The sequence below is a fragment of the Peromyscus maniculatus genome, chromosome 13 (assembly GCF_049852395.1).
Source record: "Peromyscus maniculatus bairdii isolate BWxNUB_F1_BW_parent chromosome 13, HU_Pman_BW_mat_3.1, whole genome shotgun sequence".
Taxonomy (NCBI): domain Eukaryota; kingdom Metazoa; phylum Chordata; class Mammalia; order Rodentia; family Cricetidae; genus Peromyscus; species Peromyscus maniculatus.
Genome location: NC_134864.1, coordinates 32,314,422 through 32,341,405, shown reverse-complemented (window position 1 = coordinate 32,341,405; position 26,984 = coordinate 32,314,422). Strand labels below are relative to the sequence as shown.

Here is a 26,984-nt window from a genome sequence, read left to right as displayed (position 1 = left end):
TCAGTTCCTTAAAAAGCAGACATTTAGGGGGGAAAAAAAGAAGCTAGTTGGCAGTTATAATCCAACTAGGTTTACCACACTAAGCAACCTTCAAGGAGTATGCTTTAAGGCCTGGAGTACGTTTCTGGTTTAAAGCCTTAACCCCTATAATTAAGACATGTATATTGTCTTTAATGTTTTATTGCTCTTGACTTATAATATACTCTGCTGGGAACTTAGTGTAATTTGGCCTCCTTTTCAGGAAACTACTTATGCAACAAAGTTTTAGGCAACCTCAAATGCATTTACTTTTACCCGTCTGTTTTCTTCATGATCTTTTTATATCCTATTGGAATGTGATTAGGGGAGTTTTCTGGTAACCATGCTTCCCCCAATCTGACTTCACATTTCTTTATGTCATGATAGAACTTTCAATTACCCTAGTTGTAAAATCATGAAATTTGCTTTCTCAAATCAAGTCATTTTAAGTAAATAACTACTTTTATTCATAGTTCTTATAAAATGAATTGTTGAAATACTGATTTTTATTCTTTCTTTTTTACAGCTGGAAAAGCAGTGTCCGTGTTGTTATGTACACCTCCAAAACAGTTCAGATCTGTAGGGGAGTTGTTGTGTAAAGTAAACAACCACAGGGTAGCAGTATTAATAGCTATTGTAGACGTGTGTTTGCTCTATTAAAATGAGTAAGAAATCGGGCAGTGACACATCACTAGGAAGGTCAGTGAAATTTTTTTCAGTTGAGCTGGTATTATAGGTTGACAGACAGTAGCTTAAAAGCTGCTTGCCATAAGCTAACCATGCTCTTTTATGCTTTTCTTAGCATTTTTTATTTGGGGGCAACATTCTTTCGACTACATCTCCCTGGAATCATGGATCCCTCTCCAATTTAGAAGGTTACTCAATGCATTTGTACTATTTTCCCCTCAAAGATATTTGATGCTTCCCAAAACTACATGTATAAATATGATATTAAATATAGGTTAATAATGTGAACATTTAAGCCCTTAAAATGAATGCATACATTAAGGGCGTATTGATATGAATCATGTATTTGGCAGTCATTGCATTTCAGTCATCAGATTAGTTTCCAATAAGAAGTTTTTATTTGCACTGTGTGATTTTTGAGGGAGCTATACTCTTTTTGGTAAATTGAGCATTAGCCTTATTTGCCTTTGGATTCTGATTTTCATTGTTGAAGGGATTTATTTCATGCACGATGCCAGTTTCTGATTTCATTGCTATAAAGTCCAGGCAACATTATTCCACATAATTAGGATTATTTTTTTTCTTTGCAGTTTTAAAGATTGAACCAGGGCTTCATGCATGCTAGACAAGCACTCTACCTCCGAGCTATGTTCTTAAAGGCCTTCTGGTTGGGGATTTTTATTTCAGGCATTTTTGAGTTGCATATTTGCTTACATGCATATTTGCTTACACACAGAATGCTTATGTCTGTGCATTTGTATTGTGGTTATATAATACTTTAGAAACTTCACCTAATCAGTGCCCTCTCCAGTTCATTGTCAGATGCTAAGTCAGAGCTTTATGTTGAAGAATGTTCTCTTTGATTATTGTCCTGCTCACGAGTGGGAAGTTGTTTCCTTTGCCCTTTCTACTATACAGTATTGTCTTCTGACATCGCTTCATAGAGGAGATTGACTATCTCAGTCATCCTGATCTTAACCTTTTCTCTCTGTAGGGTGAGTGGGGCAGCATTTCCTTCTCCCACTGCTGCTGAGATGGCAGAAATTAGTCGAATTCAGTATGAAATGGAATACACCGAAGGTATTAGTCAGCGAATGAGGGTCCCGGAAAAATTAAAAGTAGCACCTCCAAATGCTGACCTGGAACAAGGGTTCCAAGAAGGAGTTCCAAATGCCAGTGTGATAATGCAAGTCCCAGAGAGGATCGTTGTTACAGGTATCTCATACTTGATTGAAAGTGTCCCAGTATTTGTTCTTTATTTTTATGAACATTTTAGTTTTTTCAAAATATTATTGAGAAAAAATATTTTCACACATTTTACAAATGTATGTAACCCCCCCCCACACCACAATCCTGATACAGAACATTTTTGTCACCTCAAGAGGCTTCCTGTTCCCATTCTCCATCATTCCCAACCCTTCAGCTCAGCAGCTGTCATCTCCTTTCTGTACCAGTCAGTGGAGTTGTCTTCCTTAGACTCTCCTGTAAATAGAGCCCTACAAGTAGTCTGCTTTGCCTGGCTCCTTTTACTAAGAGTAATTTTCCCTCCTTTTTTTTTTTTTTTTCACCTCAGGGCTTTGAAGCTAGGACCTGATGCACTCTGGGCCAGTGCTGTACCTCTGAGCTCTATGTGCTGCCCTCTTACTGTTTCTCATCCATGAGGCAGGGTTTAAGTGTTCCACGCTGCCCAAGAATTTGCCCTGCAGAGCCCATAGTCCTTATACCTGTCATCCTTCTGCTTCAGCCTTCTGAACTGCTCGGGTTACAGGCCTGCCTGTAACCCAGCTTACTTTTTACTCTGTTTTTATTTGGGGACAGAGATGAGTGCACCCCTGAGACACTCAGGATCTTCCTGCTTTAACTCCTGCGTGCTGGAATTGCAGGCTTGTGCTTGCGTACATGGCTAGTGTAATGCTTTTTTGAGATTCTTCCATATTGTTTCAAGTATTATGTGTTTATTCCACTTAATTGATAAGTAATATCCTGTGTGGGTACATTATCATTGGTTTATCCATTGACATTAAATGGACATTTGTGTTGTTTTCTTTTTGAGATTTATAGGATGAAAATACATAGGAATATTCATGTACAAACTTTTAGGAGTACAAGTACTTTCATATCTCTAGAAGTGAAATGACTATATTATAAGTTATATTTAACTTTTTCAAATGTTGACAAATTTTTTCCAAATGGTATACCGTGTTTCTTTTCAATCAATGATGTTAGTGAATTTTAGTTGCTTTATATCCATTTCCCTAGTGATTGATAATTTGGACGTGTATGTGTGTGTTTTTGACTTATTTACTTCTTATATTAGTTACTTTTCTATTGCTGTGATAAACACCATGACCAAGACAATTTATAGAAGGAAGGGTTTATTTAAGTTTATGGTTCCAGAGGGATAAAAGTCCATCACTGTCATTGGGGGAGGCGTGGTAGTGGACAGGTGTGGTGGCTGGAGCAGCAGGCTGAGAGCTTACATCTTGAACTGCGAGCCCAAAGCAGAGAGAGAAATGGGAATGGAGTAAGGCTTTTTATCTCAGAGCTCCCATGCCATACTTCCATCACCAAGGCCCTGCCTCCTAAACCTCCCCAAATAGTGCCATCAACTGGTGAACAAGCACTCAAATATGACCAAGATTATAGGGACATTTGTCATTCAGACCAACATTTTGAAGCATGTATTCAAATGTTTTGTAATACAAATCTGACAGAGGGTAAAAACATTTAACAAACACCACTGTGAAATTTCTTCACCCCCCTTTTCTTCCCCTAGGAAATAATGAAGACATTTCCTTTTCAAGACCAGCAGATCTTGACCTTATCCAGTCCACTCCCTTTAAACCTCTGGCACTGAAAACACCACCACGTGTGCTCACACTAAGTGAGAGACCACTAGATTTTCTGGATTTAGAAAGACCACCTCCAACTCCTCAAAATGAAGAAGTAAGTAGAGTTACCACCCTTTATATTTGAAAGAATATAGGATAAAGTTAAAGAAGAGTTAAGCCATGAAGCATGTGTTAGCCTTATATAATGGAAGCTTTCTTTCATATGGCAATATTGGGATCAGTTGATTTTACAATTCTCTAAGTAAGGTATTACAAGTTTGTTTTTGTTTTCTAACTTAACAGTTATGTGGTAGGGAAGTAAAAATCTTAGAGAGCAAGTATGGCTACCATTTATGTAGACTTAAAAGAAGAATAGCTGTAACTGTTAATACCTACAATGATGCAGACAGTTTCCAAGTTTGTTTTTGTTCTACGCAGTCCTAGAGATTGAACCAGCATTTGGAAGTGCTAGGCAAATGCTTCATCACTCTGTTCCTAGGAAAGGAAGCTTTGCACTAGGAAATAATGACTATGCCGTTTTGTTATAGAATCATCTAGCAAACAAACTAAGAAAGCCTTTCTCCTGACACTACTCATTCCTGCAGCTTGATGAGAGGTTCCCACCGAGTTAGTGGCATTGATATCCCTATTGACATAAAGTTGGTGGAAAAATAGACTTAAAGGTGTTAACAGTAGAATTAAAGTCTTGCCAGGGCTATTGACTTAAGACCAATATTGAAGGTTTTATTCTTAAAGACAATATACAGACATACATTTTTATTAAAACTGGTACTCCTCTGTCAACTTTGATTTTTCCATGTAGTCCTTCCCAAAGAGGGTTATGTATTCATGTAAACCAGATTGGTGTAATTCCTAGTACTAGTCTTGCTGTTTCTTTAGGTTTAGTTTCTACTTAGGTAATTTAGGTCATATGTTCATAGGCGCCAGTATGAACATCTTGCATGTTTACTTAGTGAAAAGCACTACAATTTGTTAATTGTGGCCAAAAATTGTCAAGTTACTTTTAAATTTTATTTATTTTGGCAACCATTTTTTGAGATTTTATGTATGAAACACTGCCCTCTGTAAGTTTTCCATCTGCATACTCTCAGCAGGACAGTAGGATGAGGTAAGGAGATGACATGAGTATATACAGAGCTTGTAAAGCTCTTCAGTATCAGGAGGAAATCAGTGGACTCTTGATATGCGTGCTGGCTAATTTTATATCAACTGGACACAGGCTAGACTCATCTGATAGCAGGGAACCCCAACTGAGAAAAAAAAAAAAACGCCTTCTTAACCTGTATAAGATTGGGCTGTAGGCAAATCCATAGGACATTTTCTTAATTAGTTATTGATGGGGGGAGGGGCAGCCCATTGTGGGTGGTACCACTGTGGGCTGGTGGTCCTGAGTTCAATAAGAAACTAGGCTGAGCAAGCCATGAGGAGCAAGCTAGTAAGAAGCACCCCTTCATGACCTCTGCATCAGCTCCCGCCTCCAGGTTCCTGCCCTGCTTGAGTTCCTGTCCTGACTTCCTTTAATGATAAACTGTGATGTGGAAGCATAAGCTGAATAATCCCTTTCCTCCCCAACTTGCTTTTGGTCATAGTATTTCATCATAGCAATAGTAACCCTCAGACAATATGTCTGTCTAATGTTTGCCCATATTTGGGAGGCTCCTCTAGACAAAATATTTCTTGGTAATCCTGCCAACCGGAATTAGTAAAGAGCTGTGCAATAAGCCATGTGAACAGGGCCTAAAACTTGAGTGCTTGAATCACGGCCATTCTCAATGTTCTTAGAGTAGATCTGGCTGTGTGATGAGGGAGGCAGAGGCTTTCCCAACAACACTACCTCTCAAAAAGGAACTTCCCTAGACAGCTAGGGCTGGTGTGAGATCTTTCAGAGGACATGGAAAGAGGTCTGTGAAGAAGAGTTAGAAATTATGCCTGTGCAATTGGTACCTCAAAGAGTGTGTTTAAGCTAGAGATTGGAACCCACCATCATGTCCTGTCTGTGAAGCAGTAGTATGGAAAGGTTAGCAATAACTTCCAAAGGCTCTTTGAAAAGTTCACTCCAGTACGAAGTGTCAGGTGATTTGGAAGAAGAAAAGTCAGTAGGCCTGTGTAAACTAGGACTCAGTTTTGGAAGACAAGAAAAAAATGTTTTCAGAAAGGGAACTTTTGTTCAAACCAACAGGCTTAAGCCGAAGCTGTCAGGTGGCATCTACAGGTGCCAAATCCTACATCAGTCTTGTACAGATGTACAGCCAGAGCTCAGGGACTAAGAGAAAGTATGTCCAGCTAAACCAGCCTTATCATAGGTCACATTAGTGGTCCTGGAGGCTGAAGATTACACAGAAAGCCATGGATATCTGTCAGAAAGTTAACCTAGCAAGCAGTCATTCAAGGCAACAGGTGGTTATCAGTACCCTAGGTGCAGTGTATTGGTGACCCAATGTAATTGATAAAACCACTGTGAGAATAAAAAGCAGAAGACCATAGGTGACCTAAAGTATAACAAGCCACTCTAGTATGCCCTGAATTCATTGATGATGAAGACTCCCAGGTACTCAGTGAATACTCCAGTATGTCCTGCAATAGCTAAAAAAAAAAAAAAAAATCAGAAAACTCATGCATATGAGTCTCATCACAATCCAGTGGCAATTTGTTTACTCTCTTTTCTTCCCCCTTATCCATGGAAAGAGAAGCTGAGAGTATAGGAGCAGAAAAAGCAACATTTTAAAATGAGAACAGTTTTGTGGTTTTATATTGTGCACATACACCCATGGATGATTCATTAATGTGTGTTCATTTTCTTTGTTTAGTTAGTTACCATATTGCACCCTTGTCTTAGAGTTTCTCTTGCTGTGATAAACCGCCATGACCAAAAATAAGCACTGGAGAGATAGTTCAGTGGTTAAGAGCACTGCTTGCTCTTCCAGAGGTCCTGAGTTCAATTCCCAGCAACCACATGGTGGCTCACAGCCATCCGTAATGAGTTCTGTTGCTCTCTTCTGGTCTGCAGGCATACATGCAGACAGAACACAGTATACATAATAAAAAAATAAATCTTAAAAAAAAAACAACAACAACTTGGGGAGTAAAGGGATTGTTTCATTCACAATTTCATGTAATAGTCCACTGTTGAAGAAATAAAGTCAGGACTTGACAGGAACTAATATAAAGGCCATGGAGGAGTGCTGATTACAGGCTTGCTCTCCAAAGCTCATTTGGACTATTTTCTTGTAGCACCCAGGACCATCAGCCCAGGGTTGGTACCACCCACAGTGACCATCGGTCAAGAAAATGAAGCACCAGCTTGCCCCCAGGCCAGTGGCAGGGGGTTTGTCAGTTAAGGTTCCCTCTTCCAAAATAGCTCTAACATGTGTCAGGTTGGCATCACACCAGGCAGCATGTCCTTCTCAGAGAAGTGCTTGCTGTGTATGCGTGAGAAGCTGGGCTGGAGCCAAAAGGAGCCACATGGAAAGCTGGGTACACTAGTACGTATCTGAGTAGTCCTGGTCCTGAGAAGCTGAAGACAGAAGGATCCTGGAGGATTGCTAGCTGGCTAGACTAGCTGAATCAGTAAGTGCTAGGTTCATTGAGAGACCGTGTCTGAAAAAATAAGGTGGAAAGTGGTTGAGGAAGATACCTGACATCAACCTCTGGCCTCCATACACATGTGCACACATGCACACATGCGCACACACAACAGAGGGAGAGGGGAAAAAAAGAAGATTTAAGACCAAGTCTTACCTGTCTGTAATGCACAGGTTTTGCTTCTTGGTTTGCTTTTCTCAGCTCCTTGTAGTTTTGTGAGTACCCTTGGACAAAGTTTTCTATGTTTTTTAATGCTAAATAGCTTCTAAGCTACCAAGAATATTCTGTTCCTTCCCTTTTTGTGTGCCTTAACAGATCCGAGCAGTTGGCAGGCTAAAAAGAGAGCGTTCTATGAGTGAAAATGCAGTTCGCCAGAATGGACAGTTGGTCAGAAACGATTCCATGTGAGTAGAATCACAGCATTGTATCTTTTTTTGGTAGGAAAAAAATCATTGTAGATTTTCTTCTGTATTTTGTGTGTACATACCTTTTTCTAAATAATTCTCATAGTTTCTAAAATCTGTTTTACATCAGTGGTTATCACTTTGTACTTGTACTTTTTGTAGTCTGACAATCTGACAATTTTGTCTGTTGTGACAAATTTTCAGCCCTGGTTTTCTCTTCTGTGTGTCTGTCACTTTTATGGAAAGTGAATATTCTTTCTCCTTCACCTTTTGGTCAGTTTTCATGAACTCATCAGGAACCCTTTGTGATGTCAAGCATCATGTTGGCTTCTCTGGAAACTTAGCCAGCATCAGGCGATGACACATCCTTTGAGAGCTTACAAACTAGCCAGAGCACAGTCCCATTACCGCTCTTACAGTGCACCGTACTGAGTTGTAGTTTAGACCTGGCTGCAGAGTACAGTGGTGCAGAATGGGCTCTTTGCAGGGCAGGGGCTTAGTATTCAGAGTTGAAAGAAGACTATTTTTGCCTTTGCTTTAAAAGAAGTCTTTGGAACAAATTCACTGGCATCTCTAACCAGTCAGTGAAGTTGTATCTCAAATGTAAGTTTTTGTTTGCTTTGTTGAAATTCTGTTCTCTATGTTGGGTGCAAGGGAAAACTGAGTTCTTCAATTGCTAGAGAGTCTCTCACGGCAGTTGCAGCTATCCTGAAGGATCACATAGGAAGAAGTTGGGTTCAAATGAATATATGTCTCCTTTATGAAAGACTGTCTGAAAGACTCAACATTATTAATAAGATTTTAAAGAATGAATCAGTGTCTGTTTTCCTGAGGTGTCTGGTTGGCAGATGTCAACATACCCATGAAACCCATTTTTCTAAAATTGTTTCCAAATATACACATAGTAAAAAGACTCCACATGTATTCTTATGGCTAATGTGGGGAAAAAAAAAAAAAGCACTAATTCAGTTATTTCCTACTTGTAATGTGTAGTTTGAAAGGCAGTAGAATTTTCTAATAGGCTTTCCTACTATTTAAGTTGTGACTTGCTGTTTAAGCCCTTAATTGACTTTTTTTAATCTTAAAATTAAAACATGATTACTTCAGTATTGTATCACCTTTTCACAAAGTATAGTATTGATGGCTAAGTTTAGTTGAAGATAAAGGAAAAAGCTCTCCCTGTAAGTTCCTCGTAGCACAAAGGTTAAGAGCTAACAGATTCTTGATTTTCTTTAAATTGCCTTCATGGCATTTCCTATATATCTAGTAAAAACAAAGATCTTGATATTAATAAAAGTTTGCCCATTGTTAATTTTACAATTTACAGCTGAATTCCTATTTAAAGCTCTCTTATGTCTGGTTAAACTTAGGGATTTGTAAAATGTGCATAAAATGGGCATTGTTCATTTGGTAAACAAGAAACTATCCATTCATAGTTTACATCCGCTCCAGTAATTGTTGAACTCCCCCTCCTTTAGACTGTTTTTTTTTTACATTAATTAATTAATTAATTAATTAATTAATTCATGAACGTTTGTCTGCCTCCGCTCTCGTTTATTCTGTAGCTCATGAAGAGAAGTGCAGATGAGCAGGGACTTTGTTTCCTCAATACCTTTTAAGATGCAGTGACGTTGATTGTTGTCACAAAAATGAATTGTGACAGTAGAATCGTAGTAGAATCATTTTCTTTGTTATAAAAACTGAATATGTAAAAGAAGCATAATTATTATTTAAGGTGGCACAGATCAGATTCTGCCCCAAGAAATAAAATTTCAAGGTTCCAGGCATCGATTTCTGCACCGGAGTACACGTAAGATTTTATCTGCTCTATTTTTCCCAAGTAGAGGTTGCTTTAATTTTACAGGCTTATGTTATTACTAATCTGTTTTACCATGTAACTGACATATAATACCCTAACTCTGTTCTAGTACTTCTCCTTCAGGATTTCTCAAACTGTCACTATATATTTTATTAAGTGGGGCTGAGGGGCAAATCTAAGGAAGTTTCATATGGTTTGGTATATAGATGAAAGGAAAATGAAATAATTTCTGTACATAAAGAGAAAATCCTTTTTTGTTTTCTGGATTTTGCTTTGGTTGGCCTGTGAGTTCTCTGCAGATTACACTTAGCAAGGTTCAGCAATCCCAGTCATGTTTTTACACTTCAGCATCTTTCCTTGCTTTATTTTAGTCCAGAGGAAAACGAAGTCTTACATGTGGTTTGTCATTAAAATTGTTTTTGTTTGTTTGTTTGTTTTATTTTTATTTCGTTTCCCTGTAGAAAATTCTGTTTGGAGCAATCTTTTGAGATCTAAGTCCTTGTTTTCTCTAACTATGACAAACAGTGTATAAGAATGACTGCCCGCTTCTGACGGTGGGACATTTTGATATGAAATGTAAAAATTCAAGCAGCATGTGCAAGGCCTGCACATACACATGCATGTGCAAATAAACAGTCAGTGGTGTTCCCAAATAGCAGAGGAAACCACACTGATAGCCAACGACTGTGGTTCCTTGCTGTGCTTCTGAAAGTTACTAAATTGCCTTAGTCATAGTAGCAGCAAATTACAGTTCTATTTAGGGTCCCAGAGAGCCCAGGTATAGTGCCACACACATTTAATCCCAGCAGAGAAAGGTGGAGCTCTGAATTCAAGGCCAGCCTGATAAACATAAGCTAGTATCTATGCTGAGACATTGTCTCAGGAAAAATAAAAATAAAAATAAATGTCCCAGAGAAATTAACAGAGTTTGTGTTTCAATGAAAACATTTTTCTTTCTACTTTTTCAAAGAGGCTAATTCTTCAACATTAACCTCACAGTTTGAGAAACATTCTTATGAAAACCTGTGGAGAGAGCTCTTCTACTTTGAACTTTCCTCTTAATGAGTTGTGCCAAGTCACTGATTTTCATTTAGTTCTGATACTGACTAGCCATTGTTTACTTAACCCTTATGTGTAAGAGTCTGTGAGCATGAGGTAGAGTTGTTACTAATGAAATAACAGGGTAAGCATGAGTACTTCTTCCGAAGTTTAAAACTTATTTAAAATACTAAACCTGAGATTTTGCTGTTTTATAATGTAGTAGCAGTTTATTATCAAAGTGCATTTTTTAAAATTATGTATAAGGCAGTATTTGTTTAAATACCTGATCTCAGTGCCTTGCATTATGTTTGGATTTTTTAATAATAGCTTACTTGTCAAAATTAAACAATAAAAAACAAAAAAGTAACTAAACCTTGGTTAAGTAGTGAGTGGACAGAGGTGAAAACTGAACTCCAAAAATCACTCTATCCCTCCACAGTTGATTCCACTAGAGGATGTTATAACTTGTGTTAGAGTGGTAAAATTATTTTTCTTTGTTGTTATTATTGTTGTTTTCAGTGAAATTTATTGGTTAGAATGCATACAAGAGTACCTAAAGTCACTAAATTATTTTCCTAATTCCTAATAAAATTGCTAAATTCTTGTTTCTAATTAAGATAATTTTCTCACCTTACAATATAATTAATCAGCTTAAAAGTAACCCTTCCTATTCTGTTTTTGCTGTGTCTAGTGGACCACTTTGTAAATGAATGAAAAGTTATATTTCTTACCAATTTTGTAAACTTTAATTCTTCTTTGAGGAACAGCCAGGGGAAAAAATGTTTTTTTTGTTGTTGTTAGTCAAATATCTTTAATGGTTTTGTATCATCTTCATGTTGTGACCTGGGGAATGTAGCTCAGTAGAGGACGGACTTGCTTGGCATGTGTAGGTCCCTGGGTTTTATTCCAGGCACTGGGGGAAATACTTCTTTTTTAAATCCTGTTTTGTTTTGCAGGACGTAATTTCATTCTTTATTGTTCCACATAAGTATTTCTATTAAATTAGTTAAATATCAGAAAAGTTTTCTCTTGTTTATGGCCATATCACATTTCATATGATCCTAAAATCTTAGAATTAGAAGAGATATGTAGATTTTTTTATTTTAAATTTATTTTTATTTATTGATTTTCTGATATGCATTATAATTAATCATTAGGAATAGAGTGAGGACCTGTAGATTATTTAGACTCTAACCTTCTATTCATTCTATCTTGAGAATTTTTGCCACTAATCTGAAGTTAGTTTATGCTTGACTGCTTTATAAGATGACCACCTCATTTTCTGTGTATGTACTTTGAGATTTCTTTTTCTCCTTCTTTCATTTCTTGCTTTTTCTTTCCCTCCTTCCTTCCCTTCTTCCCACCTGCTCACCTCAGGCATGCTAAGTAAGTACTCCATCGGTGAATTATAATTATGTTCTCAGCCTGCTTTTCGAATTTAAGTAGTAAATAACTTTATTTTTTTACATTTTAATGGAGAAAATCCATTAATATTTATTATGAATTTGGAAACCCTCCATTGACATATTTGCTTTAAGATTATAATTCAAAATACTAAAAATGACGCTCATTCTACAGTGAGTTACTTGTTAATAGAGTATACAGAAAAACTCATTGTGAACCCTAAAGTCAAAGAAACTGCTAATTTAAAACTTGCCTGATGACATTTAGCCAGTTTTGCTGCCAGCTTTATCAAACAGTGTACTTTTTGCAAACCTGTAACTCAGTGGAGGTGGTGCACATTAGGATTTCCTTCTTCCTCTATTGTAATATCGGTCTGTCTTTCCATCTCAGTAGCTTACCTGTCAGTGTGTTTCAGCCTCCAGGGGGAAGGGTGACTCGGGTAGGAGTTTCTCCACTGTGAGCATTAACCCCACGCCCTCACCCCACTCTCGAATATCTCCATGATGCAGTGAATAGTGACACAGAATTTAAGTTTCCAGTTCCGTCCCTGGTGACAACTGTAAACTTGAGCTCAGCCTGGCTTCTTGCACACAGGCGCTTCAGGTCTTCCTTGCTCTGTCTAAAGGATGCTTATTTGCAAGCCACACATAGGCTGCACTCCAGCCACTCTAGGAGTTTTGTTTGTTTGCTTCTCTCTTTCTTTCTTTCTTTCTTTCTTTCTTTCTTTCTTTCTTTCTTTCTTTCTTTCTTTCTTTCTTTCTTTCTTTCTTTCTTTCTTTCTTTCTTTCTTTCTTTCTTCCTTTCTTCCTTTCTTCCTTTCTTCCTTTCTTCCTTTCTTCCTTTCTTCCTTTCTTCCTTTCTTCCTTTCTTCCTTTCTTCCTTTCTTCCTTCCTTCCTTCCTTCCTTCCTTTCTTTTCTTTTCTTTTCTTTTCTTTTCTTTTCTTTTTTTCTTCCTTCCTTCCTTCCTTCCTTCCTTCCTTCCTTCCTTCCTTCCTTCCTTCCTTCCTTCCTTCCTTTCTTTTGTTGTTGTTGTTGTTGATTTTCCCCCAGCTATTCTAGGGTTTATTACAGAATTTGCCAAGTCCTGTGGATCAGATTATACATTGACATTTTTATATATGTATATATGTGTATAGGTATATATAAGATTATACATTGATATTTGTATATATATTTATATAGGTATATAAGATTATACATTGATATTTGTATATATGTATGTATATATACAGGTATATATAAGATTACATTGACCTCCCCCCCACCCCCCAGGATTGCCAGTCTCTGACATCTAAAAGCTTCAGTTTGTCTTGGCATCATTAGGCCAAATTCTAGAATTTCTATATATGCCAAGATTTGGCTTAGATTTTTCTCTTCTAAATAGTCTTTGGAAAGTGCAGTTTTTATATTTATTGCACCATTCTCTTTTAGATCATGAAGATATTAAAAGTTATTCATAAACAGAGATTATGTTTAAATTTTGAAACTGAGGATATTAGGTAACAGTAACTATCCTTTCCAAATTGTCCTAACTTTTTTTAAATTTTAGTTTCCAGTCTATATTAAGGGGAAAAGATTACACAGATTTTTCTTCATCATGGTTCTGCTTTTTCCTTTTGAATGTCATATACAAAAATCAAAATTAGCCTAGTTTTGGTGGTTCATGCCTTTAATTCCTATTGAGACAGAAGCAGGCAGATCTTGGAGTTTGAGGCCAGCCTGGACTACATAGTTTCAGGCCAGCCAGGGCTACATAATGAGACCCTGTCTCAGAAAAAACAAAAATTAAAAACAAGATTACCCTAATGTGCTTTGCTCTTTGAAACTATTGAACCCTCAGCTTAGAGTCTTGGCTCTCTTTTTGTAAAAAGAAAAGTCTCAAGTCCATGCATCAAGTAAATGTATCATGCTCCAATAGTAAGTAGTTCTCTGAAGATACCAACACAACTATTAAGAATGTAGGCCTGAACTATGCAAACAGCTTTGTTTAAATGTGGTCAGTGCACCAAAAGAAATTGTGACTCTCAGTTCTCAATGAAGGAGTAATCAGATTATTGTCACTGAGAAGCCAAGAAATATTGTTCATCTCATGGTAACTTAAATGCCCTTGTCTTCTTTAATTGTATTCCCAGACCTGGGACGTGTCATATTTTACTCATCTAGCTAATTAAATTAAACAGTCAAAATGCAACTACAGTTTTCTGAGGTTTTAGCTCATCATTTCATTCATTTCCTCGTAAACTCAGCTTGCTTCATTGTCATTGTGAAGTATTTGAAATGGTGTCTATGGACTCGTGCTGGATCCATGTGTTTAAATGTTGATATTTACATACCAGGATGCTGTGTCCTACTCTTTATCATTCATAAGCCATGTGCAGTGTTGATTTGTAGGTGTTGGCTTTACTGGATGGCTGTATGTGAATGACACTGACTAAACAATGCCTCCTTTCTCTCTACCAAGCCTTGAGCACACTCACTGCTGAATTCTTTCCCTCCAGTTGTTTCTTCTGCTCAGTTTGATACTTAGAATTACAGACCGATGGGTGTTACATCATGGCTGTTTTTTAAGAACAATTCAATGTTTTTTAACTTCTTCTATTTGTTCTCTTAGGGTAGATTGAGGGTGGGAAGTGTGGGCAAGAAAACAGATTAAAAACTGCTCTGAAGTTTTATGAAAATCTGACTTGAGTGTTTTTCTCTTCATTTGCTGTGCTTATGTGAACAGTGTGACACCATCGCCACCACAGGCTCGGGTCTGTCCTCCCCATATGCTACCTGAAGATGGAGCTAATCTTTCCTCTGCCCGTGGCATTTTGTCGCTTATCCAGTCTTCTACTCGTAGGGCTTACCAGCAGATCTTGGATGTGCTGGATGAAAATCGCAGGTGATTGGTCGCAGCGGCTTTGCCGCTTTGTTGCATATGTTTTGGCTCCTTATTTAGTGGACTGTGGTGTTGTCTTTTTGTTTGCTCCTTTCAGTCTTTTTCTAAGATGCTATGGTTTGAAATGGCTTTCTTTCTTTCTTTTCATTTGAAATTATTGTCCAAAATTCACATTTCACAAGATTATATTAGCTTTGCCTGAGTTATGGAAGGCATTTAGTTCTGCACATAGGAAGTGTAACAACTTTTTTCAGTGGCTTTGCTGGCCTATTCTAAGTGCTTGATTCCACTTGGAAATATGGCAGAGGGACTGTTGGACTGAGTGTGACATCTGGGACTTGAGCATACTACTTGTCTTCAGTTTTTTGATTTAATTACCTGCACTAGTGAAGTAATAAAGAAGGTAGGAGATGTTGCTGTAGCTCCCAACACACTTTCCTATTAGCTGTGGATTCTAGGCCCAGACTAGAAATTCTATGTGCTATTGCCATTTTTGGATAATGCTGGTATTTTTCAATATATTCATAGTCGAATACCTCATTTTGAATGTCTCCAAGTAGTATCATTAGAATCCTACTTCAGCTTGTTTAAACAAGTAATTTTTTTTTTTTACCTTTGTTCTTTTCTTCATTAACTTACAGTATTTTAAAAAGATGGAGTCCCAGAGCTTTGTTGACGTCATCTGGGAAAGTCAGATGAGCTTCACTCCAGCTCTGAACATTAGTCTCATGGCTTTGAAAGTCACTGTTTGCATTTTTGTTTTCATTTTATTAGATGATTAGTGTTTGTACTTTTGAAGGAATCCCAATAAATGTAGCCTTAATTTCTTAGCCTGGTGTGTCTCTGGCTTGCTCAGAACAAGCTTGTTCTTGCTGCGCCTTTAGTCCTCGCAGAACCAGCTCTTCACCTGCGCCAGGAGTGTCTGGACTGTTCGTGTTGTTGATCCAGGGCCTTCTCTGTCTCCCCAGGTTAATGTAATGGGACATGTTTGGGCCATAGGACTTCACACACTGTAGTGAAGAAAGCTTTGAGGCCTACAGCATCAAAGACAAATTATCAGTATTGTACATGTATATGTATGTATGTATATAGAGATAGACTTTTTAGTTGTTGGATTGTTTCTTTTCCTCCAAGGGTTTAGAGTCCCTTTCAGCTCTCTGAAGCTTCATGAACTCTATTTGGAAGTGATAGTCAGCAGCAGGGTTCAGAAGGAACAATGTAGATAGTGGAAATCTCTCAGATTCATTCTGGATTCCTCCACTCAACAGCTAGCTGCATGCTGGCCTTAAGCATATAACTTGTGTCTCTTCTCTGGGCCTCCTTTTCCTCATCTGTTGAGTAGGTGAAGAGGGATTATACTTGGCCGACTAGATTCTTGAGACAAGTCTTCTGCCCTTCACCATTATTTAAAATGTGGGGCTGATGGCTTCAAATTGCTTTCTTGGTATAGTAGGAGATTCTTGGAGGTCATGACCAGAAAGCACTGACATTAGAAGCTCAAATCGGTAAAGGCCTTCTTCTTTCACTCCACCAGATAACTTTCTTGTTATAGTTGCCCCTTAGGAGAAATGGCATTCATGGGTTAGAATTTATCATGTTTGATGCTATTGTAGTGAAGACATCCAGATGAAAAAGCGGTATCTAGATCATAGGTAGGTGAATTCATCACTAGATGACAGAGTTACAGTCCATTGTTACTGTCCCACCTCCTGCCAGCATATCCATAGCTCAGATGCACTTGGAGAAGTGTGGATTTTTTTTCCTCTATGGTGAGAAAAAATATTGCCTAAAATTCAAGCATACAAAATCTGAAATCTTACCAGTGTAAAGTTTGTATGCTTAAAAGTAAAGTATGAAAAACTATTTAGAACATAACTTAGTGACTTAAATAATCTTATTAACCCAGTTAAACTTTCTAAAAGAAAGAGCTGGATGTGGTAGCTCACAGCTTAATCCTGACACTTGGGAATCTGAGGCAGGAGGATTGCCTTGAGCTCAAGGCCAACCTAGGGTATAGAGTAGAATTTTGAATCAAAAATCAAAAAAGAGCTGGGCATGATGGCATATGCCTTTAATCCCAGCAGCACTCAGAAGACACAGATGTCTGTGAGTTCCAGGCTAGCCAGGGCTACATAGTTTCTAGATATATTCATCACTTGGTACCTTCAATCCCAGAGTGGGTTCTCTTCAGCCTCACCAGTGCTTTCATTACTGAAAGGTTCGGTTTTTTTTTTTTTTGGTTTTATTTTAATTATACAAAGTTTAATCAGAATTTTAAATGCCAAATCAGTTTTTGCTTCTGCTGTGGAGGAGGTTGGCCTGATTTTTCAAAGAAATGGGAATGTGAAATTTGGATAATGTTCTACTTGCATGAATATAAAATAATACTGCTTATACAGTTTTCAGCGCTTTTATGTTCCTTGCTGTTCATCATTTTTTCTTTTCTGTGTTATTGCTCTTGGCTATCGTGTTAATGCAGTATCTTTGTACTTGGGAGTGCACATTAAATACAGTGAATATAAACTAGAACTATTTGTCAGAAAAAGCAAGAGCTTCCTGTTTGTTTTTTATTGTAAAATGATGCAGATTCCTATTTTCTCAGCTATTTTTAGTTTGGACATTAAGTGGCACTATAACTAGACTGAGTTTTCTTTCTCTGGTGAACTTGGTTTAGGCTATCTAAACAGAGTTAAGCACAAAAATCAAATGAATACCTAGGTGCTATTACAAAAATTCATACACACAAGTTAGCTCTGTACATTGGGAAAACTGACCAAAACCTCAGGAGAAGTCACCAGGTGTTCTCTGCCCAGTTGGCAGCAGGAAAGCACTGTTAAGATTTGTCTTTTGCAGGGCTCTCCTGTATTTGCTAGAGCTGCACATCTAATTCTCAGTGTAAAATACTACCATCTTCTAGAGAAAACAGTCTGTTATGTGTAAAACATTAGTTAATCATTAATACATGAGTTGTGCATAAGCTTTTGTTGGAGTGGCTTGATTATTTTTAGTTTTCCTTTAGCAGGTTGTATTTTTTTTTTATTTTTTTGAATGACTGGAATAAGAAACCCATGTATGAATGGTTTCTATTTTTGGCAAGTATCCATAAAATACGTAACATACAAGACTACAGCTCATAGAATATCTGTTACAACTTTTGTTTTTAAAAATGTTTAATTCTTGGTTCTCCAATCAACTTGTTTAATTACTATAATTGTTGAAATTTTTATAGAGAAGAAATGTATTCTCTTAATTAAGACTGTTTTTAACTCAAAAATGTCAGTATACAAACTAATACTCAAATTTGATAGCCTTAGGTTTCCTTCCCTTTGCCACTCTAATTACAGAATACACTATTGAACTGTTTCTTTTGACATTAGAGCATTCTTATGGTAGAAACTGGTGCTTGAATGAAGTTTCTAATTTTGCCAAATACCTGTCTAATTTACTTTTATATTATATGTATCAATTGCCAGTGTGAGAAGACAAAATGAGATACGTTGTGAAAGGTAACTGTATTGTTTCTCGCTCTGCATTTGTAAAAGGGAAATCTCTGTGGTGGAAAATGTTGAATATGGCAGATTATTTTGGCCATATTAACACACTCTTTAAAAACCTTTAGGAAGCACACAAGAGTGGCTTCATTTTGTTACCCATTCTCCTATTTTATAATTTAAGTGACTACAGTACATACTTTTCCTTAGTTCATGAACTAGAAGTTAGTAAGACTTAAAAACCTATCTGAAGAATGTGTGATTCGGCAGACCTCTATAGCAAGCAGAATGAGCCAAACCTGTCTCTCCCTCAGGTCTCTTAATCCCTTTTATTCTGGGCTCCAAAAAGAAGGATATTTTAGGTCCTAGTAATCACTTTAGGGCACGCAGAAAGTCAGCGTTAAATTTTTCATTTATATACTAAGTTGTTTTTTAAAAAAAAAAGTAGTCACTTATGGGGCTAGGATTGTAGATCCGTTGAAGTGCTCAATTAGCATTGAAAAGGCCCCAGCTTTGATCCCCAGCTCCACATGAAGTAGGGTGTGGAGGCAGGAGGATCAGAAGATAAAGGTCATCCTCAGCTACACATAACTTGGGGCCAAACTGTGCTGTATGAGACCTTGTGTCAAAAACAGAAAGAAAAAATTAAAAGCAGAAAAGAAAATAGTGGTTTATATTCCACAACTGTTCGTGTCAGAAAAGGCTAGAACAAGCATTTCTAAACTCTATGGTGATTGCCATTATACGTACAGTGAAGCAAACCTGATTAGTTACTTCGAAAAATGTCCCTACATGGATCCTCTTCTCATCTCTTGATTATTATTTTAGACAGTTCACTGGTGGGGGTTTAGAGTATGTTTCTTGATTTTAGCAAATTTAATTGAAAAGGTTCCAACTTAAGCAGGTAGAAGACTAATTGTCCTGTCACACTAAAGCATGTACTAAGACTAAAGGAAAAGCCCCACAAAGTTTTCCAGTGCACCTTCGTCCTCATGCAGCAGCCCTGTATGTCATTCATGGTTGTCTCAAGTTCAGTTGCACTCACATACTGATTGTACTTCTGGTAGTCTCCCTAGCCTTGGTCGGCCCTGTCTTTACCCTGCTTACCTGTGTTTGAATGGGACACAGCTGCATTAAGACATAAGGCTTATTTGACTAATCAGAATGAAGCAAGAGGGAAGGACTTGTGGGCAGTGGATATTTGTTTAAATTTCTAGTTTATATTTGAGCAACCATGGTCATGCAGGTGCTACTAACAGAAATTCTTGACATGCTTTTAAAGTGGCTAGTGACTTTCTTTTTCCAATTGAAAAAGAGGAATTACACTTTTTAAACAGCACCGTAGAGAATTATATGTTGGTGCTATTTTGTCATATTTCTTTTTTTTTATTATGAAGTGTTAAATTATAAAAATCATTAAAATGGGGAGGACACATGAAACAAGGATTTTCAAAGCATTTGAGGGCTATTATATTGTACTGAAGCATACAATATAATCCTATCTGACATTTCTTTGTCTTGTTTTTGCTTTATTTTTGTACTTCTCTGTTTCCTGACTGTCTTGTGTCTTCTGCAAACCCTGCCCTAGACCTGTGTTGCGTGGTGGGTCAGCTGCCGCCACTTCTAATCCTCATCATGACAACGTCAGGTAACTTGAGACTTTGTGATTACCAAAGGACACACGGATGTGATGGAGCTTGTATTGTGCAGGACATCAGAATGCATGCCATAGCTATGATTGTATACATGTACAGCTTAGGCCTCTGCAGATTTCTCTCAAGAGAAATACTGTGTTTTGCTAAGAACAGAGATGATAATTAGTCCTGACATTTGTCCACCAGAATATGAGAACATTGTATAATAATAAAGATTATGGTTGGGTATGGTGGCACATGCCTTTAATCCAGCATGCGAGAGGCAGAAGCAGGCAGATCTTTTATGATTTTGAGGCCATCCTGATCTATATAGTGAGTTCCAAATGAGCCAGAGCTATATAGTGAGACCCTGTCTCAACATTCCCTGCCCAAAAAATTATGGCATTGTGTGATTAGAATATCTGATTATGCCGGGCGGTGGTGGCGCCCGCCTTTAATCCCAGCACTCGGGAGGCAGAGCCAGGTGGATCTCTGTGAGTTCAAGGCCAGCCTGGACTACCAAGTGAATTCCAGGAAAGGCGCAAAGCTACACAGAGAAACCCCGTCTTGAAAAAAAAAAAAAAATCTGATTACATTTATAGCAGTATTTTAGTAGCTTTATAAGTGATAAAAGATATAATCTTAAATCTTGTTTTTTGTACATAACCTTTTATCACCTGTTGATTTGAGCCTTTGTCTATAGTATTTACCCTTTTCATACTATCAGATGTGCTTGGCAGTACAAGTGTGCTCTCAGGGGCCAAAACCTTCAAGTATTTCCCATCTTCTGCAAGGACACAGAAAATGCTGTCACTCATCAATTTCCAAGCCAGTTTAAGTAGAGCTGTGCTGTAGCAGTGGGTTTAAATCTGGCAGCATTGTTATCTTCTCCGAAGAGGCTGGCGTGTTCCTAAGCAGGAGAAAAGAGAACCATCCATTTCTTGTTAATCTCATCCATGTTGCCTTCGTGGTCCCTGACCGCTGTGCTTCCTCATTTCTTCTGCATCATAATTTAGGCCACACTGGTCTCTCCTGATAGTTCTTGTTAGTTTTTAGTCCTTTAACTTTCTGAGAAGGTGTTTCAGTGAGTGGTAGGTATGACAGCATTTGTTAGAGTTTTCAGTTCTGAAAATACAGTTTTAGTTTAAAATAAATTCATACTTTTTTGTTTTAAATTGAAGGTGCAATCTGGTTATATACTTAACTTTTTAAAAATTTCATTTATATATTTAATGTATAGTAGTGCTATTTTTCCATGTATGCCTGTGCACCAGAAGAGGGCACTGGCTGCCATGTGGGTGCTGGGAATTGAACTGAGGACCTCTGGAAGAGCAACCAGTGCTCTTAACTCCTGAATCATCTCTCCAGCCCCATACTTAACTTTTTTTACAAATGAAAATTGTCTTTAGATTTCTAAAACATTGATAATTTTTTTCATGTATTTTATTTTACTTTATTTCTTTGTTAAATAAAGTAGTTCTCTCTGTGAGCGTGCGTTGATGTGAGTGAGCATGTCTGTTTCTTGGCCTGTGTGGGTGACGGGGTGGGAAGGCCTGTATGGGTGCAGTGCATAAGCATGTGGAGCAAAAGGTCGCCCTTGGGTGTCTGTGTCATTCCTCAGGTGTTGTCCACCTTGGTTTTTGAGACAGGGTCTCCAACTTTGCTTGGAACTTGCTAATTGGGCCAAGTTGGCTTGCCACCAAGCCACAGGAATCCTCCTGTCTCTGCCTCCTGGATTACAGGGATGTTTCCCTATGCCCAGCTTTCTTATTTTTAACATGGGTTCTGGGGATCAAACTTAGGTTCTCACCTTTGGACAGTAAGCATTACTGGCTGAGTATCACCCGGCCTTGCATTCACCTTTGATATGGGTGCTGCTATTCTTTGATTATTATTCATCATCCAGTTATTCATCTCATGTGTGACCTTGGGGAAATAGAAAAGTTTTATTATTTTGAGAATAAAATATAGAAATAAAAAATCTTTGACCCGTATTTTTCCCCACTAATGATTTAATAATTTGTGGGGGCAGGTTGTATTATTGTGGTTCTGAAGACAAACTCAGGGACTTGCACAGGTAAGCAAGTGTTCTGCCACTGAGCTACACCCCCCAATCCTCTAGTTCCATTTTAGTATTTATGAGTATTGTGCTCAGTTTATTAAACTCACAGTTCCATTTCTGCTTAGTTTGAGTATTTCAAGACACATTGTTTCTAAGAGGGAAGGCATGGCTAATGTAAATCATCTGACCTAGCCATAAGAGAAAATGCAAGTCAGAGATTGTTGTAGATTATCTGAAATGGGTACATGCCATCGATTATTTAAATCTACTTTGCATGCTTTATTAAGGTATTTTTGGGGTGGTTTTAACATTTGAAACAGTAGAACTTTGTGCATAGACATATTAGCATGCCTGTATGAAATATATAATCTTCTTTATATCCCTTTATGTAAGGTTATATAGTTTTTGTAATGGGGAGTTTCTGGGAAGATTAGAGTATATGATCCATGTGCCAATTCTGTGTAGCTTGTATAAGAGTAACTTTTAATTTTACTTATATTCTGTTCCATATCACTTCACTAAAATAACCATATAGAATATAAATTAGATACACATGTAAATAAATTGTATTTGTATAAAATATATCTCAGTAAAAGTGTTTGTTAAAATGAATTTTAAAATGTGGAAACCTGGTGGTAGAGTGATGGTTTGGCAAGTTAAGAGTGCTTGCTGTTCTTCCAGAGTTCTCGAGTTCAGTTCCCAGTACTCGTGGGCAGCTCACAACCACCATCACTAACTCCAGCTCCAGGGGATCCAGGTCTCCTCATATACCCATGTGGAATACACTCAGAGACACACACACACACACACACACACACACACACACACACACACTTCACATTCTTTTCTTTAAAATATAGAAACCTAGACAAATGGAAGAAATAGTATTTCTGCATATTTATTTTTTAAATTTTTATTTTGAAGTTTTATACCTGCAGCCAGGCGTGGTAGTCCATGATTGTAACCCCAACACTTGGGAGGATGAGGCAGGAGGATCAGGAGTAGATGATCCACTGCCACATAGCAAGTTTGAGATTAGTCATGTGAGACTCCATTTCTAAAATGCCACTGTATCCCCACGTTAGTGCCCTTTTAGAAGTGAATGCATTTTAACAAAAAGTACTATTTAAGGTTTTTCCTTTGCATTGTCTTGGTGGTTTTCCAGCATTATTATTTTATATGCAGCCTCTTGTTGGCTTATTACTGAGCCCGTTTTGTAGCTAAGTGAAGTATAGTTACAAGAGATTTAGAAGATTGTATACTCATTTTTGTAGGAGAATACAATAAAGAGTAACTGGAAATCAGAAGTAAAGTAAAAAAAAAAAAAAGCTAAAGAAAGGCAGGCAGAAGTGGAAGAGTAATAAATGGTCAGTCTCCTGTCCATAGTTAACTTTGCATTCTCTGCCATTGAGTCTCTGTCTACAGAATGACATGTGGACATGGCTCATGTATAACTCTTGGGTGTCAGTGTATCCTACAGTGGCAGATCTCAGGCCCTTTTAGACAGAGACCTTTCCTTTAACGTTGCTGCATTTTCTGCCTTGAAAAAAGTATCTAATAAGATTTTTTTTCTCATCTTTTGCAGCATCATAGGTAGTTGACTTAAGCTACTTTTCCTTATTTGTGTCAATTCAACTGGGAAATGCAGCTGGGTGGTGGTGGCGCATGCCTTTAATCCCAGCACTTGGGAAGCAGAGGCAGGAGGATCTCTGTGAGTTCGAGGCCAGCCTGGCCTACAGAGCGAGATCCAGGAAAGGCGCAAAGCTACACAGAGAAACCCTGTATCAAAAAACCAAAAAAGAAAAAAAATGGGAAATGCTTATTTATATTGTTAAGCATGAGTCTTTTGAATACTTCCTTCAGTAGTGTATGACACGACACATGACTTGACAATTACTCTTAGTTTTTAACTTGTCTTTCCATATCTTATCTGCTAGGTATGGCATTTCAAACATAGATGCGGCCATTGAAGGAGCATCAGATGACATGACTGTGGTAGATGCAGCTTCATTAAGACGTCAGGTAATTACTGCCCCAAATAAAATAAAACCTAAAGCTATCTCTGTGAAATATTTCAGAGTAGTAGTTTGCATAATTTTATTATTTTCTCTCCTATGGATCCCATGAGTTCAGGTTATCTAGTAAGCCATAATTGATTTTCTCAGATTTATTACAGATTTGTTAAACCATCATTCAAATGTTTTTGACCAATATAAAACATTGATACCAAAATGATTGATATAATCTGGCCAGTATCAAAGAATCTTGATGTACTAATAAACCAATCTAGTCCTCAGTTATGTGTTTTGCTTTTGATATGTGGACAGTCACTTTGGGGATCTTTGTTACTATGTATAATTTCTTCACTTTAGAAACCACTGCTTTGAGTTTTCCCATTGCCTCTACATACATATTTCACGAGCCTACCCATAATCCCTGTCTTATAACTGTGGTTCTCATGTGCTTATTTTTGATGTGCATTCCTGCTGCCTCTACACAGAGGCAGTCCCATGCAGAGAAGGTATATTTGGTGTTCTCATTATGTATGCCAAATATATAATGAAGCTCTGAGTGGCATATCAGACAGTCCACTATCATAGGTGATTTTGGGCTGTCTGGGTATAGAGTGGACTGAGAACACAGTTCTCCAAGTCCCAGACTACACAACTGAGCTCATGGGGGAGGCACGGAGAAGAGCAGACATGCTCTTTCTATGATAGACCCTCCTGACACACTTCATGTTTCCCACCAGAACATAGTGCAACAGTGTCCTTACACACTTTCCCTAACTCAGATTCACAGAATGGAAATTTAAACTATTGTGGGCAGCATTTTTTTTTCTATTTATATTTATTTTGATCCAAATGGAATTTTCTGTGTAATAATTTTTTGACAGGTTAATGTACTATTTTTTAAAAATCTGAATGCTGTATGCATTAGTACTGTTTTGTATTTGTCTTTCACTTAGATAATCAAATTAAATAGACGTCTGCAACTTCTAGAAGAGGAGAATAAAGAACGTGCTAAAAGAGAAATGGTCATGTATTCAATTACTGTAGCATTCTGGCTGCTTAATAGCTGGCTCTGGTTTCGACGCTAGAGGTAACCTCAGCATTCACATATATTGATTGTCTCAACATCTGGAAATATAAAGGATTTGCAAACTTCGTTGTTTCTGTCTTTGCATTGTATGCCGTTTTATAATCCCAGCCCTGGAAATGTATTTCTTCCAGAAAGCAGGGGACTGTTCTGTTACTGATCTGCATTCAGCCAGTTCCGAAGTGGCTCCTACACACTCTGTTTTTGCATGTTTTGTAAATAGGCTTAGGTTTGTTTGTTTGTTCTTAAAGAAAATCACTTTTTTGGGGGGGCCTCATCAGTCTGCAGCTAATTCTCTAAAAAGAAATGACAGTCATAAAGAGTGAGTTTAGAAAACTATCTGTAAAAGAAAACAGTGTTTCTCAGATGATTAACCAATTTCTTTGATAGATGCTTTTTGTATCTGCATCACAACATAAATGCTTTTGAAGTCATAGTCTGGTGCAGCACTTAAGAAAAGTCAAACCACCTAACTCTTCTTGATCACCTGTACAGTGGGAGTGTAAAAAACTCCTAACGATTCAGCAGTTTATCTGTGTGCAATATGTTATTCTGATTTTCATCTTAGTTTTCTATAAAATATGTTTTTACCAAGTCCATGTGTGAATGATTTAAAAAACTAAAAATGAGGTATAAATGTAGTGTACTTAATAAACTGTCAACCAAAGCAATGTCTATGGAAAGATTTATTTCATCAAATGGTGCTATGGGCTAAATATCTTATCCGAGTCTTCCTGTCCCAGTGCATTAGTGACCTGCAGGTCATAAGAGCCTCCTGGATTTCTCAGATCTCCACCCTGGAGCTGGGCTTGTTGGCACTGTAAATGGTTTGCTAATTTATTGAATCTATCAAAGTGATTCATAACAAAACCAAAAACCTTTATAAAACTATCATTTTTCTCATTGTAATATTTACTTGCTAATACACTAATTCATAAAAATTAAACATGAGTAAAGCCAAGGTTTAGGAGCCTTTTATATTCAAAAGCACATTTCAAGAGCAGGTAGAATTCAGCTAGGTGCAATATTCTTTACACATCATCAATTATCTTTGCACAAAGAGGTTGAAGGGAAGTCCTAAGATAGGTAGATTTCACATTTATGTTCTTGCTTCTCCATTAATCCAGGAAGAGAGTTCCTTCCTGTGCTTAGATTCGTGTGACTCTGGTAAGTTAATTGTATAACTTCTTTTGCTGAGCAGTCATGAAAAAGATTTCACAATAAGGCTAGAAACAAAAGGAACTCTTGGGAGATTAGTACAAAAGCTGTTTTCCCTGATGACTGTTAACAAAGACCTGGAACATTCTTAGATAGAATGTTCTACAGTGGTTAGGAAAAGGTTGTTTATTCCCTGGGGGTAAGGGGCATGGGAAGGGGTATTAAGAGGAACAAATTGAATCCTAGTCAGGATAGTCAGGAAATATTTGCAGATACTGGAGCAGAGACAGAGATTCCAGGGATTGGAGGGACAGAAGGATACAGTTGGGGCTAATGAGCATTGAAGAACTACAAGGAGCAGAAATGATCACACCACCTTCAGAATTCCAACACTTGTCTTTCTGCCTTTGGAAATACTGCAGAAGCATTTTCTGTTCTTGAGGAATTGACAGATTGGGGTCAGTGGTACGGAAGAGAAGAAAGTATAGTAAATAATGAGGACTCTGGATAAAGGTACTGTTGTCAGACCCTGGACCTTGAGTATAAAGTGGAGAACTGACCCTGGAAGTTGTCTTCTGACTTCCACAAGCACTGTGCTGGTACATGCACATCCACACACATCATAAGCACACAAATAAGTGTGTAAATGTAGAAAAGATGTTTAAAGAATGAGTATTATAAAAAGTTATACTGAAGAAGAGGAACTTGAGATATGTGCTAAAAAATGAGTTTTAGATTCAGAAACTGTACAAATATGTTCTAAAATGAGGTTGAACTTGGAGATAAGAAACATTGGATTTTGCAAATGATTGTTTTTAGTGTTGGGTGGGAAAGGGTGCCTGTTCATATGTA

At 37.6% G+C, this 26,984-nt stretch overlaps 1 protein-coding gene across 23 annotated transcripts in view; it reads left to right on the top strand.

Annotated features, from left to right (window-relative positions):
* Positions 1–25,641, top strand: part of Mff (mitochondrial fission factor) — a 29,301-nt gene extending 3,660 nt beyond the window's left edge. The window contains exons 3-13 of one of the 23 annotated variants that reach the window (XM_076549939.1): positions 545–717; positions 821–893; positions 1,700–1,920; positions 3,482–3,651; positions 7,455–7,543; positions 9,279–9,353; positions 14,533–14,691; positions 18,162–18,194; positions 19,768–19,827; positions 23,813–23,897; positions 24,844–25,641. In XM_076549939.1, the coding sequence (XP_076406054.1) occupies positions 1,740–1,920; positions 3,482–3,651; positions 7,455–7,543; positions 9,279–9,353; positions 14,533–14,691; positions 18,162–18,194; positions 19,768–19,827; positions 23,813–23,897; positions 24,844–24,975 (984 nt within the window). In that variant the 5' untranslated portion in view covers positions 545–717; positions 821–893; positions 1,700–1,739 and the 3' untranslated portion in view covers positions 24,976–25,641. Of the gene's footprint in view, positions 1–544; positions 718–820; positions 894–1,699; positions 1,921–3,481; positions 3,652–7,454; positions 7,544–9,278; positions 9,354–14,532; positions 14,692–18,161; positions 18,195–19,767; positions 19,828–23,812; positions 23,898–24,843 lie in introns of those variants that run through there. The other 22 variants (XM_076549948.1, XM_006990352.4, XM_076549938.1 and 19 more) reach the window with 22 other exon arrangements.
* Positions 25,642–26,984: the final 1,343 nt, after the last annotated feature.